We start from the raw sequence: 16,485 nt of genomic DNA on the forward strand, positions 1-16,485 counted from the left end.
TCTGAGAAGAGAAATTTCCACTGAAATCAGCAGAAAGCTTGCAAGAATTTTTTGCAGTGGAGCCTAATTGTGCAGAAGAGAAGAAAGGGTTTTTTCCCTAAAAGTGACCCAAACCCAAAAATGCCCAAAAGTGAATCCTACTATAAAATAAACGGTATATTCTTAATACAGAAAGAGGGTACGTTCTGAATCTGGGATTCTTGGATCACCTCTTCAGAATTTCTGATTTAGGAAGCAAATCTATAAAAGTCAACAGTATGGTTGTGAAGTTCCCCAGGCATTTATTTTTCTTAGTTATGTATTTGCACTTAAGTGATTTATTTGGCCTTTGGGGTTTCAGGTCTACCCATCTTATACCACTAAACAGATAGCAGAAACATTTTGTCCCCAGGTCTGTACTGTTTTATTCTACTGTAGTAGGTGTTGTGAACCTTATATATAATCTGAAGTCCTTAAAGGCAAGAATTAAAAGCATTAGCAGTAGAGACATAAAATACCAACCTTTCTCTCAACTGTGCTCATATGACCAAAATACTATGTTGTAATAAACAAGTTAGTGGTGTGTAAATCTTCACACAAGGCACTGAAGGCAAAAAATATGTCATTTAGTTGGGTTCATACAGCTAAACAACAGCTCTGTTGTAGCGACATTATAAATTTCCCAAAGCATTATGGGATAATATGAAATCATTCTTCTGCAAGAGAAGGATAAATAACGCTTTCATTAAAAATATCTTCTCCTGTATTGGGCAGGTCCAACCAGTTAATAGTGTTAATAATCCAGATTCAGGAAAAGGAGGCAGTTTAAGAACACCCCAAAGAACAGGTGTCCCACTCGAGAGTCTTCTATTTTTATTTTTTTCACATAAGTTTCTTGTTGGCTTTTTAAGTTGAGAGCCCTGCAGCTTGACTCTCCCTGTGTCTCAGTGAAGCCTTATCATATGCAAAGCCAAAGTCAGTAGTGAGAGGAACAGAGACTGGAAAAGTCGGTGCGCACTGCTGGTGTCTGTGCGAGTGTGACTAAAGCGTCCGTGGCCCCGGGGTTGGGGTTCGACAGTGATGTAGCCATTAATGATGCGGATCCGGGGAGGAGGGTCAGTGGTACTGCAAGGCAAGCAGAGAAGAAAATCAGTCCAGGTTACCCAAGAACTACCTGATGCCCACAGGACAGGATGTGGTCAGCCTCTCTGCAAGTTCTGTAGTTTCCTCAGAGATTTGGCATGGTCTCTTGTACTGGCTCCATGCTCACTGAGAGACTAGGTCTCCTAATGGCAGAGGACTGCCTCTTCCCTTCCTCAAAGGTGTGGGCAGCTCCCCCATGCCACCAACAGGGATGAGGCCCACCTTGCAGGGCTCTGGCCCAGAAGAACCGTATAAAAGAGTTTTGGGGGGGAACAGGGAAGAGATTGCAGAGGGTGCAGACAACACTGCTTGTACTCCTGACCTGAATTCAGATCTATCCAGTCAGCTTGCCCATTGCTCCCACATGGTAAATCAGGTGGGTGCAATGGGGTTATAAAACCGTAATATTCCCAGTTCCTCCCAGCCAGCCTTTCAGCTAAGCAGAAAATACCAAAGAGGAACAGAACAGGCTTTGCAGCAGAAGAGGGTCACTGCAGCAATGCTTGCTGAGCACAGCTCTACAGGGCTGAAGCACCTGTTTTCAGCTGAGCTGACCTTCTCCAGCCACGCCTCTGTACATTTATTTTAGCTGGAACTAAATTTGCTGCTGTACTGCATGTTCCCTTCCAGAAGCTAGGAAGTGCAAAAGGCTTGTATGGTATGTTTTCAGGAGAGAAAGATCCACCACCAGAAATGCTTCCTAGAGACCAAGAAAGAAAATTCACTGGAAAAAGATCACAGCATCCTGAAGTATCCCAGATAGCGCAGAGGACTCTTAAGATGGATGAAGAAGAATTGAGTCAGAGCCTACACAATGGTGAATTTTCATTATGGCAAGTGATGAAGGAGAAGATTTTGTATGGTTCAGGCTGTTAGCACTGCATGCCAAGACTTAGAAAGGTCAGGTATTACACAGGTGCTGTTCTCTTTAGACAACAGGTTGAAGTCATGCTTGACCTCACAGCTATAAGGATGGCATATATCCCAGGGCCCAACGTTGTTAAGTGGAGGCAAAGGCAAATTCCAACAAAATTAAAAGCCATACTACCGACCTGCCAAATACAAAAGCGGAGTCATTTCTCCTGCACCCACATCCCAGCTGCTGTGCACCATTCTTGCCTCCTTTTGGCCAACTGCATTAAGCAAAAGAGCTTTGGGAATTTGAAGGCAATTAGTATCCTTTTAAAAACACTTACCATTCCATACCCCAAAACCCCCACAGGAGGTTTGTACATTGATTGGAGGAAAGCCAGCTGGCTGCACAACAAAGAAATACAGTTGACAGCTGATACATACAGGAGCATGGACCAAAGCAATTCAGCACAGCCCACTTCAAGACTGTATTAAATCCTTTGAGCTGGACCTTTCATGTTTATGGGCTCACAGGAGTGAAGTTATGAGTGGCCCAGGCCCAGACACAGCAAACCTGACAGCTTTACTTATGACTAGGCACCAAGATGAACACATATAAACAAGGGTTGAGACCTCAGATAAGGCACACGTGGCACGTTTGTGTGCTTGAGCCCAGAGGAGGTGGATTTCCATGGGGCTGCATGGCACAGCACCACGAGATGGGGCTGTCAGCACAGCCCAGGCTGCACAAGCAGCAAGCCGCAGTGAAGACTGCTGACACATACGGGATGCTGGGATGGGGAGGAAGTACCCATTCCCCCTGCTTTGCAAAGAACTAATCCGAAGAGCAGAGATGGAGTCTGTGCTTGAATGACAGCTGCCACAGATACTCAGAGCTTTCCCTCTCCAGAAAGGGCAGAGCAATCTCCCGGGGAGCCTATACACATCACTGTCGCTTGTCTTTCCCAATACGGGTCATGCAACAGATCCATCTCTGGTCATTTATGCTCTCTGCTACTACGGACTCATCCTTAAAACTTACTTATGATTAGCATCTGAGTAGGCTTCTAGCAAAGGATGGCTTGCATTGGCAGGGGAAGAAAGAAAATATTACAAAAGAATAGAAGGAAAAGAGTTTGCTGCTCCCAGCTGACTAAATTGTCATCGTCAGCAGCATTTTTTAGCTTTACTTTTACCTCAGTATGGTCTTGCAGCATTTGTGCTCCAGTATGTTCCCCAAAAGTCCTTCCAGTTTAGTCACAGCAGCACTTCCTCCTATCTTCCCTATGTTTATTGAAGGCACTGATGCTGCAAGTGCATGTTTACCGAACCTTGAGGCACTCACAGACCCCCAGGCTTTATGGGAATAATTGCATGTGAAAAACTAAATATGCCAGTGTGCAGGTATGACAGGACCTTAGATTACAAAGGCTCCAAATCAGACTAGCATTTCAACTAAACTGACTGTCAACAGAAGCTCCAACAACCTGCTCACAAACAGCTGGTATCAATTACATTAAAGGAAATGAAATGATAGTGTAAAACACACAATTGGATGTATTCAGTACATCCTTTCATTGTATTTAATTCTTGATTTGCGTTATTTGATTCTTAGTATCAGTGATTCTTGAATTGTGTATAGGCCTCTTGGCAGGTATGCAGAAACCTGCTGAGGACTTCCATGTGCATTTTACTCCCTCTCTCTCCTACATGCTCACACTTATGGTAGGAAGGAGGAACAGAGAGAGGTCACAGAAGTATTTAAGCAAAAAGGGAAAGGAGTCTGTTCTAGAAAGTCTGACAGTGGCTGAATGCTTGGAACAGAAAAACAGCTGATATACCCTTTCTCGGCCAATCTGAGCAACGTATTGAAAGCAGTAACGCAGCTGGGACTCAGGGATGTGAAGCAGCGTGGCATAGGAACATCCTGATATACTCAATACCTTGGAGTCCAAGAAGATATATGCTTCTGAGAGGAAAAATAAACTCAACGTAGAGGCTTCAGTTCAAGAACTGCAGGCCCTGTTCTCTCCTGTTTGGTTATTTACAGCAGTACAAAAGTAAAATGCTTTCATCCTGAATATGGCAGATATAAACAAAGACACAGGGTGCAAAAGAGAGCAGAAACAGGCCTATGCATTATGTGACAGGATGGAAACTTAAAGGTACATATTCAGCCACAGGGCTAAGTATAGTCAATGAGGGAGAAGTAGGCTTTTTGCAGGCTGCTGCAGTTCTTGTTACAGATTCAGCTTTTTAGGGGGTGAAAACTAGTGGGTAGATTCTCCCCCCATACACAGCATTTGTTATGCTAACTCCACCATGCATAGGCTGTTATCCCCCTTCCAAGATTTCCAGTAATGCCAGAGGGCTTATATGCTCTTTAGCACTGGCAGAGTAGAGACTGGAAATACTGCACCAATCTTGTCCAAATGGAAGGAGCACATATGCCAGCTACAAGGGTTTCCACATATACAGGAGCTCCTGGGTAAAGGGGTGAGACTTTGGACTGTTATCATCCACCACTTGACCCGCTCTTCTCTGATGAGGAGGGCTACCACATGCTTACAGTCCCTCAAGCCCAATTGGAAAACGGTCTGGACAAGGCTTTCACTTGTATTATACCTAATTTTCCACAAACCTAACTATGCTGGAAGAAACTACATTACCATTAAAAGCACCTGTCAGTCTCAATAACAACTAGAAGAGGGGAAGAGAGAAGATAAGGCCAAATCCTGCTCTCAGCTTGATCTCAGCACGCACTCAGCCTATACAGCAGTTTGGCACAGTGGATTAATCAGTCTAAGTTAAAGTCCCAGTCTGCATGACCAGCCCTCCTCCCTCCCCAGCCTTTGGCTACCTGTCTTCAATGCGAACCCAGAGGTCATTAAACTGTCGCAGTCTTTGCTTCTTCTGCTGCTTCTTCTTCTTCTTTTTGTACTTCCTGTCCACCTTCTCCAGCAAGTCAATGCTGTCGGGGAGCAGCAGGTGAGGCAAGAGCTCTTCCTCCTCCTTATGCGGATGCAATGGCAGTGGGAGCTCTTGGGAGACTACATAGGTGCTGTGTGCTGGTGAGGACGATGAGAAGGCTAACAAGGTTTTGGGGAGTTTCCCACTGGAAGAAGAAAGTAACACAGTGTTTGAATGGGTTTTGAGGCAAGATCTTGGTATCGCACATCAAACCACATATAAAACAAATGCTTCTTCTTGATATGTATTCTGCACTGTTACTCCTCTGCCCTGTATTCCTACCTCTTCTTCCCAAAGTCAATAGTCTGGTCAGAATTCCTCTCTTTAATGGAAAAAAAGCTTTGGGAAAAGAATGTAGGCTAGTTAAGGATAGAAAAACACTTAGGAATAACTTTGTGTTCTAGAAGCAAACCAGAAAAGAATCACCCTCAAAGTCAGAGAAGGTCAAACTGTGATCATCTAGTCTTACATTTCACCTCCTGCAGAATGCAGCCCAGATCATTCCTTCCATCAGTTCCTGCCGCGCCAACTAATTGCTAGCGTGTGAGACTAAGGCACACCAGCTGGAGGGCCAGTCTAGATCAACAGCTCCCACTGACAGAGAAGACAGGTCCTGAGCTGGTCCACAAACTGGGGGTCATGGCTACAGACATAGATCTTGCAAATGACTGTCCTTGAAGGAAATGGCTCAATGTATGATTAAGCATCCCTTTGGGCCATGTAGTCTATAGGCTACCAGAAGCAGACTAGCTGTGGCCATGCCAAGTTTTACACTCTTCTTATTTTTTCTCTCAAGAAGCCAGGTGGCATAGCCTTTATAAAATACCAGGTCAGGGGACAAGGAGAGAACAGAGCTCAACTCACTGTTGTGGTACTAACTTCTAACGTGACCATTTATTGTCTCGATGCCCATTTGTAAGAGGAGGTAAGTCTGTCCTGCTATTCAGATACATATGTACGTACAGAGAAGCATAAAATGGTGGCTTTAAAGGAAGTTTTGTCAGAAAAATGTGAAGGGATGTCTATGTCTGGGGAGGCTGAGCAATCGCAGCCTTTCCACAATGCACAAATTAATTGCACAAATTAATTGCAAGTGACGAGGGAGTAGGGTAGCCAGCTTTCTGGCTGCACAGACCCTGGATTTAGAGACATCTGTTTTAGTCTGGCAACATTATCTGGAAATTTAAAGCAGCTACAGCAAGTGAGATACTGCAGTGAGACTTTGTGCAAGTGCAAGCTCTCTCACAAGGTGGGTCTGGAAAGCCCAGAGGACCACTCAATCAGGTCACCAAAATGGGCTGCCAAGGCAGTGCTCACCCAAGTTAGCCCAAAGGTGGTACATTGAAGAAACAATCAGCTCCACCTTGATTACTCAAGCTCTGTTTCATCATACTTTGAGCAAGCAACATCTCCCCATTCACACTACAATAGAGAGTACACGCTCTGCACTTTCTCCTGTTCAGTCCTGGCTTTCCCAACCCACATTTTTCCTCCTCATTTCCTAAAACGTTGTGATTTCCATTCTCCACTTGTTTATGAGCCTCTTGAACAAACCTGACACAAGGTAGTTTTTAATAATATTCCATGCAGACACAGAGCACAGCTAAAATATCCAAGCGATCCATAGTTTACTTCCCAGAGAGAGAAGATGCACCAATTTTCTCTAGCAGGACTAGGCTAGAGACTGATCTGGGTTGAAATTGAGGAAGATTTTTTTAAAACAGAGCCCAGGCCCTGTGCAAAAAGCATTGCTTCCATCAATTGAAAACCTTCCCAGAATTAGAGTGTGTTTCCCTTCTGCCCTGCAGTCACAGAGAAACGTTCCCAGAAGGAAAGCCTGATTCAGCATGGCTGCAGTTTTCAGGCTAGCCCCTTGCAGAGCCTCTGTGATGGATGTAAGAGGGGAAAGGCGACATTATGGACTGGAACATGAGAGAGGGAGGAGATGGAAAAAGAGGAGAATTTGATCTTATTTCCTGCAAGGAAATCACAGATTGATCACGTGATGAGCTTTTTGTGACACAGACTGTTACAGAAGGCGTCTTGGGCTACTGGTCCCTTTCAAAATCCTTGTCACTGTCACGCCTTCTCTTTAATGCCTCTAAATGTAAGGCCTGACCTTTCAGGACTCCTGCCTAACATCCTCATAGCACCCACCCTCTAACTACCCCTTACAGACTCATTCCTACCCCATTGCCTCCAGGCATCTGATTTGATCTTTGGCTATAGTTCCCTTTTCCCTGATTTTCCTTTGCTGTGTCTGTCCTTAATTGGTGGAAGCCCCAGAGTGGGCACCATCTCACCTGTAGATTAGGGAGTACCCTGCTACCTGCAGCCTACCCTATCAAACATACAACAGTGCCATGCCAGAGCTCAGCCCCTCTATGCATACAGCCAGGACAGACTCAAAACTGCCCCGCCAGCCACTTGTTCTGATATGTGCAGCCTTTAATGCTAGTAAAATACTCATGTACACAACCTCGACTGCAACACTTTCTACAGGTGAATCTGCCAGAGACCTCTGAACAGGTACAAGAGAAGGCACAAAGATGCAAAAGTGCTTCCTCCTCCTCCAAGGCTGGTGCTCTCTCCTTCAGCACAACAGCCAAGAAGGGAGGAGCCAGGAAGTGCCTTAATTACAGCTGTGATTATGTGATGAATATTTTACTATATATAAATACACATAAATATAGATATACATCCTAAAATCAGGAACAACATTTAAAAGTCCAAAATAAGACACTAGGAAGTTGATTAAACTTGTGGCACTATATATAAACTGTTCTTTGTGCTGTGGGGTTGGAGCATCTGCTTTGCCTTCCTTGCTTTGGCTACAAAACAAAGAAGTAGCCCTCCTGCCTTCACTCTCCTTTATGGGCGCTCCTTCCCTTTCCCTGGTCACCTCATGCAGCTCTATCTGCAGGTGAAATTGTGTGCCTGCACCCAGCTATTTGCCTGTTCCAGGAACACGGGTGATCTCTTTCTACACACAGATGCTCTACAAGGAATCTCAGAAGAGACCTGTTCAGCCAGAGCAGAAGAAGATGCAGAATGTCCTGTTACTGCACAATGCAGGAAGGCAGGCAACTGCAGACTTCCTCCTCCTCCTCCTGTTTTAGGACCCCTCTACTAATATGTTCCACTTTTCCTGATATGCAGAGCAGCCCTTTTGCTGTTATGTCACAGCTCAGCCACTTGCCATTCTTCCTTGTCTCATTGTGAAATAGTCTTCTGCATGACTTCATGGCCACTGGACCCTGTGCAGCACTGGTGCCTAGGACAGTAGGTGGATATGGTTACACATTCACTTGGGACTGGACTGGGTTTATTCACACAGATTGCCCGAGTGCTGCTCCTACAACATACCCAGGATAGCTACCAAGAAAAGAAGCTCTCCATCACTTTTCCCTCAGCACTCTGAAGTACTCTTGTCTTGGTTCTCTCCCTCACCTCAAGTGTCCTTCTCCTTCAGGAGTCACATTTTTCTTGAAAATCTTCATATCTTTAAGCCGATTTCCAAATCATCCTGAAATGTTAACACCGCTTCTCAAAATAAAACACTGAAGTTCCACCTTCTTTTGAGCTAATTCACTCAGTCAGTTTTAAAATCAAGGCTCCAGAAAAGACTTTCTGTCCAGTAGTCCTAATGAAAAGCCTGAGAGGCAATCAGGACCAAACAGTCTCTGATTGCACAGTGAACTCCCATGACATGGTCAGACGAATTGCATACCTACTTACCCTGAGAATAACTGGTGAGTGAAGAACTAGCCTTCCTTTCCATAGCTGTCTACCCTTGATTTCCTGAGAGCTACAGCTTCATAGAGCAACATCAACCTTTGTATTTACTCTCAAGTACATACTGAGCTCTCTTAAGTTTTATGAAGCTGCTATGGTTGTATTAAGGAATGCCTCAGCTAAGAATATTCTGGAAAAAAAAAAAAAAAGATCATTCCAGGCAAGTTTTTAATTATTCCCTTGAACACTGTTACAGTGGCCTGCCTGGTGTGACTCAAATGCTACAGGATAATTAAGTCTTGTGGGTAAGCACAGAGGCCCTTTTTATATCAGGCTGCCTGCCCATTGGTGACAACAGGGTTACAGGATGTGCTCATGAGGATGAATCTTGGCTAGACAGTTTCAGTCTAAGTACAGGCTTAGTGACTTAAGTTCATATCAGAAATCACAGCAAAAGCCTAACCTGGCAGGGTTTGAATCTCATGGTGTGAAAAAGGCAACGAAAATGGTGCAAGGAGAAAGGTGATGCAACCAGAGTAGGAGAAAAATATCTGTTATTATTTTATATTACATCTGTATGGAGCACATGGCACAGATCAAGGCTCTGCTTTGTGTCCCCACCACAAATCATATAGAACAAAAGCTCATCTTTCTATCTGACAGCCTGGTTATCAGAAACCTGGAAGAGGACAAACAGAAACGTAAGCAGTGAGAACCAGCATGCTTGGTACAGAGGATAAAAGGGAAACATTACAATAATTGAGATCAAACCTTTTTTTTTTTTTCCACTGTAGTCTTTTACTAGTGACTACCAGGAATAGTGGGGATATCTGAGAGATGCAAGAACATATGATTGGCCAGAACCTGAAAAAGGAGGAGACAAGAAATGCAGAGCCTAAGCTGGTGGCAAGAAGTCCAGGAAGATGTGAGCCAAGAGGAGACTCAATTCTAGGCAGAGTGCAAAGGGGAAGATATTATCTGGAATTCTCTGGCAGTTGAAACCACAGATGTGGATAAATGCATCCAGTGAGAGAGAGAGGGGCATTAAGAGGATATCTTGAAGGACAGCTGCAAGATGAACCAGAATGGCAAGTGCCTTGACTTACAAACGTAGAAGAGAGTAGGAGATGTGAAAATGATCAGTGATGGAGAAAGCCTGGAAAGAAAGCAGCTCAGAACAAAGTATGCTGGGTGGACTCTGGACAGCCAGATTCCAGGCTGAGAGAAAGAAATCAGAAAGGATCAAAAACAGCAGTGCAGGGGAAGGAGTGTGTTAAAAGGGAAGGCAGTTGAACTCTTAGAAGGGAGGAAGAAGGATCCTGGGAGCACGTGGTGTGAGACAGCACCCAGATCTACTGATCTAAGAATACATACTCTGACTGTTAAAGAGTTAAAAACTTGCAGGGGAAAAAATACCTTTATTGATCCCCTAAAAACAAATAAAATCCAGTTTCCAAACAGGCTCATGGAATAGAAAAGCAAACTAGTGGGGAGGAAAGAGGGAGCCCAGCTCATTGTTAGCTATAGCTCCACTGCTGCTGTCTCTTCATGATTATTTACAACCCATCCTCCCATTGGCTGCTCAGCTACGATAAAAGCATGCATTACTTGCTGATGGCTTGTCCAGCTGGAGTGTGTTCTACCTCGTACCCTTCTCTCCTCAAAACATCAATCACTGTGTTGTTGCCCATGAAGTGACCTGCAGTTAAGAGAAAAATGAAATCAGAACCGAAGGAGCAAAAGGAGAGAGTGAGCAGAGCAACAAAGTCCTTCCTCATCACAGGAGGCATGCTGCTTTGAGTGCGGGCACAGCTTTAGCACGCCCCACTAGCATGCATGAGAGACACAGCATATATGAAGAATGACAGCTGAACTTCCTCAAAGTCATTTCAGTTATCACAGTGTGCCTTTCTAAAATGTAGATGTGATCAGAAATAATGGCCTTCACTCTGGTCCTGCAGGTTGATGCATTCTCAGGCCACTGTAGCTGTTTGAGGGGTATAAGGGATGCAGTCATCGTGAAAGACCTGTCCAAGAGTAGCACCTGCCTACAAACGGTAGTGGTGCAAGCCAGGTCAGAATCTGGCCATAGCGTGTGCATCAATTTAAGATACTCTGGCATCACAGAGGCACTAATTGGGATGCCAGTCAACATCATTAGCAATTTTTAAATGATTAAGAATCATCCAACTGCAGCAAAGAGAAAACAGCCCTGAACACTGATGACTTAAACTGACCCTTTTCATTCTCTCAGTTTAAGTCATCAGGGACAGAAATTCCAGTTCATTAATATCAGCTAAAGTTTGGGAAGGGCTTAGCCAGGCCTAGCTAATTCTGTGCTTCATAGCTCGATTCCATTTTCAGCCAGATATGAAGGTTGATCAGCCTGTAATTTGGCATCATAATTAATAAATGATTATTCAAAACAGTGTAAGAATTCTAAAGGACTTTATGACCTACAAGCTAACTGCCTTTGACAATTACTCTAACACCCCATTACACAAGTCTGCTGAGAAGCAGAAGGACACAGAGGCCTGCCACAGGCCCTTGTAAGTCTAGCTTTCTTGAAAACATTTGTTCATTTAATAGCCTACCCTTAATTCAAACTAGCATATGACTTATTAGAGAGCTCCTTTCCCTCTGTAGATGTAAGCAGTGCTGAAACTGATAAACAGTTTCAGAAAACTTGTTGCTGTGAATATTCTTCATAAATATATGGGAATAAAACCATCCAAATGACCCTTGTGGACAGGGAAATCAAGGAGAAAAGAAGGGGAAGTCGAGTAATGACCAGATTAACAGTCAAAGAATTAAACCCAGGGATTTTATGATTTTTCAGACCAAAATGGTTTCGATGATTTGAAGTGCCAGCTCCCAAGCTCTCACGCCACAATGGCAAAGGGCTTATGAACTGCTAGCTTAAGCGATGGGGCAAGATATTTGGATGGTATCATTTGAGCATATTTATGCAGATGAAGTTTTGGTTTGCCTTAAAACACAAACATCTCTAGCTTGAAAGAAACCCTATAACCAAACAATGCAATATACACTATATGAGTACTGTATTTTGTCACATAACTGCTGCATCTTTCCCCTCCTCCTCAGCCTGACGTTTGTTTTTGGAAAGTTAAGTTACCTTTATATGGATCTAACCTAATCCTGTAATTCAGCCCTTTAATCAAGTTAAACTAGCCACTGAAAGGTCAACACTAGTTAAATAAGGTACCAGACCGAAATAAGGTGCTAGTTGTCTCTCTCAGCTTTAACACAGAAAAGAGGTACATGGAAGAGGAAAGGGAGAGAAGAGTCATTCACTTAACAGGCATCGAGTGCTACCAGACTCCCAGGTCTAGAGAGCAGGGAAACAGGCACTTCCAAAGAGTGACTGACCTTCTGATAAGTGAGAGTGAGGCAGGAAACTCACTCATTTAGAAAAGCATCTCTCTGTTGATTATGATAGAAGGGGTGTATACAGCAAGTTCATACTAGATACCCATCTCATACAGGCAATATCAGATGAGCTGAATCCCATCCATGGCAGTGAAAAGCAGTACCAATGCTCTAAACTCTTATTTCCTTAAACCAAGTCCTTCAGGAGGAAGGAGACAAAACATAAAGATAAGTAAACTATAAGAATAAGCAATCTACAGTCTTAAAACAGCTTTCCTTGTGCCAGTTTAAAAGCTTAAGGTCTCACACATTTCAGTGGTGAGCTACTGAATAACCGCTCACATCATACCATCAAACTAGCTACTCCCTCCTTGATCTTCAGTTATCCTTGCTCAGAGCAGTGATTTAAACTGATATCCTGAGTACCAGTCTAGCACATACATGAACCCCATTTCAATCAGTCAGCATGCTCAAGTGAGTTCCTGAAACATCCTTAATCTTCTTTTTAATTTGATGGAGTGATAAGAATATCTTTAATATCACATTCACATACACATGCCTTCGCAGGGAGCTTTTGCTCATTGTTGTTAATGCAGCTATATTTGCATATGAAACAAAAAGGTATGCTAATGTCCTTGCATAAAAGAAAACAGACTAAATGAATAGCTGTCTATATAAAATAAATGTGCATACAAATACATATAGGCATGTGATACAAGATTGTTCACAAGAAGTGATCAGTCACTAACAGCTTAGGCCACACACAGAAATGGATTTATGAGATGTCAGTGTTCAGGCCCTCCTAAAGGTGGGCAAGGCATACAGAATCACAAAATCACAGAATGGTTGAAGTTGGAAGGGACCTCTGGAGATCATCTAGTCCAACCTCCCTGCTCAACCAGGCTCATCTAGAGCACATTGCACAGGATCGCATCCAGGCGGGTTCTGAATATCTCCAGCGAAGGAGATTCCTGTGCCAGGGCTCTGTCACCCCCACAGTCAAGAAGTTTTTCCTCATGTTCAGATGGACCTTCCTGTGGTTCAGTTTCTGCCTGTTGCCTTTTGTCCTGCTGCTGGGCACCACGGAGAAGAGTCTGGCCCCATCCTCTTGACACCCTCCCTTCAGATACTTATACACGTTGATCAGATCCCCCCTCAGTCTTCTCTTCTCCAGGCTGAACAGGCCCAGCTCTCACAGCCTTTCTTCAGAGGAGAGATGCTCCAGTCCCCTCATCGTCTTTGTAGCCCTCCTCTGGACTCTCTCCAGTAGGGCCATGTCTCTCTTGTCCTGGGGAGCCCAGAACTGGACACAGGACTCCAGGGGAGGCCTCCCCAGGGCTGAGGAGAGGGGCAGCATCACCTCCCTCCACCTGCTGCCAACACGCTTCCTAATGCACCCCAGGATCCCATTGGCCTTCTTGGCCACAAGGGCACATTGCTGGCTCATGTTTAACTTGTTGTCTACCAGGACTCCCAGGTCCTTCCCGGCAGAGCTACTTTCCAGCAGGTCGGTCCCCAGCCTGTACTGGTACCTGGGGTTATTCCTCCCTAGGTGCAGGACCCTGCACTTGCCTTTGTTGCACTTCAGGAGGTTCCTCTCGGCCCAGCTCTCCAGCCTGTCCAGGTCCCTCTGAAAGGCAGCACAGTCTTCTGGTGTGTCAGCCACTCCCCCCAGTTTAGCACCATCAGCAAACTTGCTGAGGGTGCACTCCTTGCCTTCATCCAGGTCATGGATGAATACGTTGAACAAGACTGGACCCAGGACTGACCCCTGCGGGACATCACTAGCTACAGGCCTCCATCTTGACTTTGCACCACTGACCACAACCCTCTGAGCTCAGCCATCCAGCCAGGTCTCAATCCACCTCACTGTCCACTCGTCTAGCCCACACTTCCTGAGCTTACCTAGGAGGATGTGATGGGAGACAGTGTCAAAAGCCTTGCTGAAGTCCAGGTAGACAACATCCACTGCTCTCCCCTCATCTACCAAGCCAGTCATTCCATCAGAGAAGGCTGTCAGATTGGTCAAGCATGATTTCCCTTTGCTGAATCCATGCTGACTACTCCTGATCCCCTTCTTGCCCTCCAATGCTTAGTGAGGACCTCCAGGATGAGCTGTTCCATCACCTTTCCAGGGATGGAGGTGAGGCTGACAGGCCTGTAGTGTCCTGGCTCCTCCTTCTTGCCCTTTTGGAAGACTGGGGTGACATTGGCTTTCTTCCAGTCCTCAGGCACCTCTCCTGATCTCCAGGACCTTTCCAAGAGGATGGAGAGTGGCCTAGCGATAACATCCGCCAGCTCCCTCAGCACTCGTGGGTGCATCCCATCGGGGCCCATGGATTTATGGATGTCAGGTTTGGACAAAAGATCTCTAACCTGATCCTCCTCCACCAAGGGAGAGTCTTCCTTTCTCCAGACTTCCTCTCTTGTCTGCAGAGTCAGGAATTCCTGAGGACTGGCCTTAACAGTGAAGACTGAAGCAAAGGCAGCGTTCAATAACTCTGCCTTCTCTATATCCTTTGTTACCAGGGCACCGGCCCCATTCAGCAGCGGGCCCACGTTTTCCCTAGTCTTCCTTTTGCTCTTGATGTATTTGAAGAAGCCCTTCTTGTTGTCCTTGACATCCCTTGCCAGATTTAATTCCAACTGGGCCTTAGCCTTCCTTGTCACATCCCTGCACACTGACAATGTCCCTGTATTCCTCCCAAGTGGCCTGTCCCCTTTTCCTCATTCTGTGTACTTCCTTCTTCTGCTGGAGTTTTGCCAGGAGTTCCTTGCTCATCCATGCAGGTCTCCTGCCCACTATTTTTACTCATAGGGATGCACTGATCTTGAGCCTGGAGGAGGTGATGCTTGAATATTAACCAGCTTTCTTGGACCCCTCTTCCTTCTCGGGCCCTGTCCCATGAGATTCCCCTAAGTAGGTCCCTGAAGAGGCCAAAGTTAGCTCTCCTGAAGTCCAGGGTTGCAATCCTACTCATTGCCCTACTCCCTCCTCGTAGGATCCTGAACTCCCCCATCTCATGGTCACTGCAGCCAAGGCTGCCCGCAACCTTCACATCTCCAACCAGACCTTTTTTGTTTGTTAGTACAAGGTCTTGCATCGCACCTCTCTTGGTTGGCGTCCCCACCACCTGTATCAAGAAGTTATCATCAGTGCTCTGCCAGAACCTCCTCGACTGTTTGTGCCTAGCTGTGCTGTCTTCCCAGCAGATGTCAGGGTGGTTGAAGTCTCCCATGAGAACCCATTGGAAAAATCTTGTCTGAGCCCCAGAGGACTTACAGGCTTAACATAAGTGTAAAATAATTAAAAAAAATATTTACAGAAGGGTGAGAGGTTCAAGTACAGGATCCCACCAGAAGCCTCTCTTTTTTTGAGTTAGCACTTTTGCCCCTTTTCTGGGAACAAATGCGGTCTGGGCCCTGTTACAAAAAGAACCTTGTAGTGAGTGAGAGACCTGGCTGTTCCCTCACCAAAAGCTGTAAAAAAACATGAGAGAGATTCACTCTTCAAGGTTTAAGATCAAGCAGTCAAGCTGTAAGGGAGAATTAGTCCACAGCCATATGACAGAGAGTAGGTCTTTTTCACCTGTTTTCTGTTTTAGCCTAACACACTCGAATGCCCCCCAAAAGAAAAGCACTAGGCCTTGTCCCATCAGAAAGCCTCCTCCTTTCTTTCGGTACACAGCCATGCATTATTTTCACGCCACTAGGTGAAGTGATGCATCTGAGAGGTCAATTTACACTGGCAGGGGGTGGGGAGCCATGAATCTCTGTTCCTCTATGTTCAAGCTCAAAGGGAGACTAAGAAGCTGTTGTGTGCACCAGCTCAGCCATACACTCTACTGGAGAGTAAATAAGACCCTAGCCTTTAATCTGCAGTGAAAGGAGATGGCATGCAGGGAGTGCAATGGGAAACATGCTCACATAACAACGCCATTTGACTAATGTGCACTTACAAACCAGTCCCCGTACTGGGATAAGCATTGAGCACTCCTGACCTTCCTCAGAAGCAATATCTCATCTTGCAGAACACAGGCTATTGCTATTGCAGAAGATTACTATGAGATCTATTTCTCCTGCTTGCAGTTTTTGCTGCCAATACACACAGAGGTGTTTTCATCTGGATAGCTAGGACTATGGGTTTCAGCAGAGACTTTTGAACCCAAATTTGAGCCATCATGAGGCCATACATTTTCCAAATCCAGCCAAATGAACAAGGAAACACTGCACAGCAGAAGTTCAGTTTCTGTTCCTGAATTTCTATTTTTCATATAAAGACAGATTGTAAAACTAAAGAAAACTGTGTTTCTCTCTGAATTTCAACAAAATACACTATTTCAAGCTGCTACACAGATTTCCTTGACCTTTCCTCTTAGAGCACGTGAAAAGGAAGCCGCAAGCACCACCGCACTT

The 16,485-nt window shown here is 45.0% G+C and overlaps 1 protein-coding gene across 2 annotated transcripts in view; it reads right to left on the reverse strand.

The window, feature by feature from the left end:
• Nucleotides 1-257: 257 nt before the first annotated feature.
• TRABD2A (TraB domain containing 2A) overlaps nucleotides 258-16,485 on the reverse strand; it is an 82,663-nt gene continuing 66,435 nt past the window's right edge. Inside the window, exons 5-7 of one of the 2 annotated variants that reach the window (XM_068927267.1) lie at nucleotides 10,288-10,378; nucleotides 4,835-5,089; nucleotides 258-1,104 (exon numbers count right to left, since the gene is read on the reverse strand). In XM_068927267.1, coding sequence (XP_068783368.1) covers nucleotides 924-1,104; nucleotides 4,835-5,089; nucleotides 10,288-10,378 — 527 coding nt within the window. In that variant the 3' untranslated portion in view covers nucleotides 258-923. The remainder of the gene's footprint in view (nucleotides 1,105-4,834; nucleotides 5,090-10,287; nucleotides 10,379-16,485) is intronic. The other variant, XM_068927268.1, reaches the window with a different exon arrangement.

This window comes from Struthio camelus, chromosome Z (assembly GCF_040807025.1).
Source record: "Struthio camelus isolate bStrCam1 chromosome Z, bStrCam1.hap1, whole genome shotgun sequence".
NCBI classification, from domain to species: domain Eukaryota; kingdom Metazoa; phylum Chordata; class Aves; order Struthioniformes; family Struthionidae; genus Struthio; species Struthio camelus.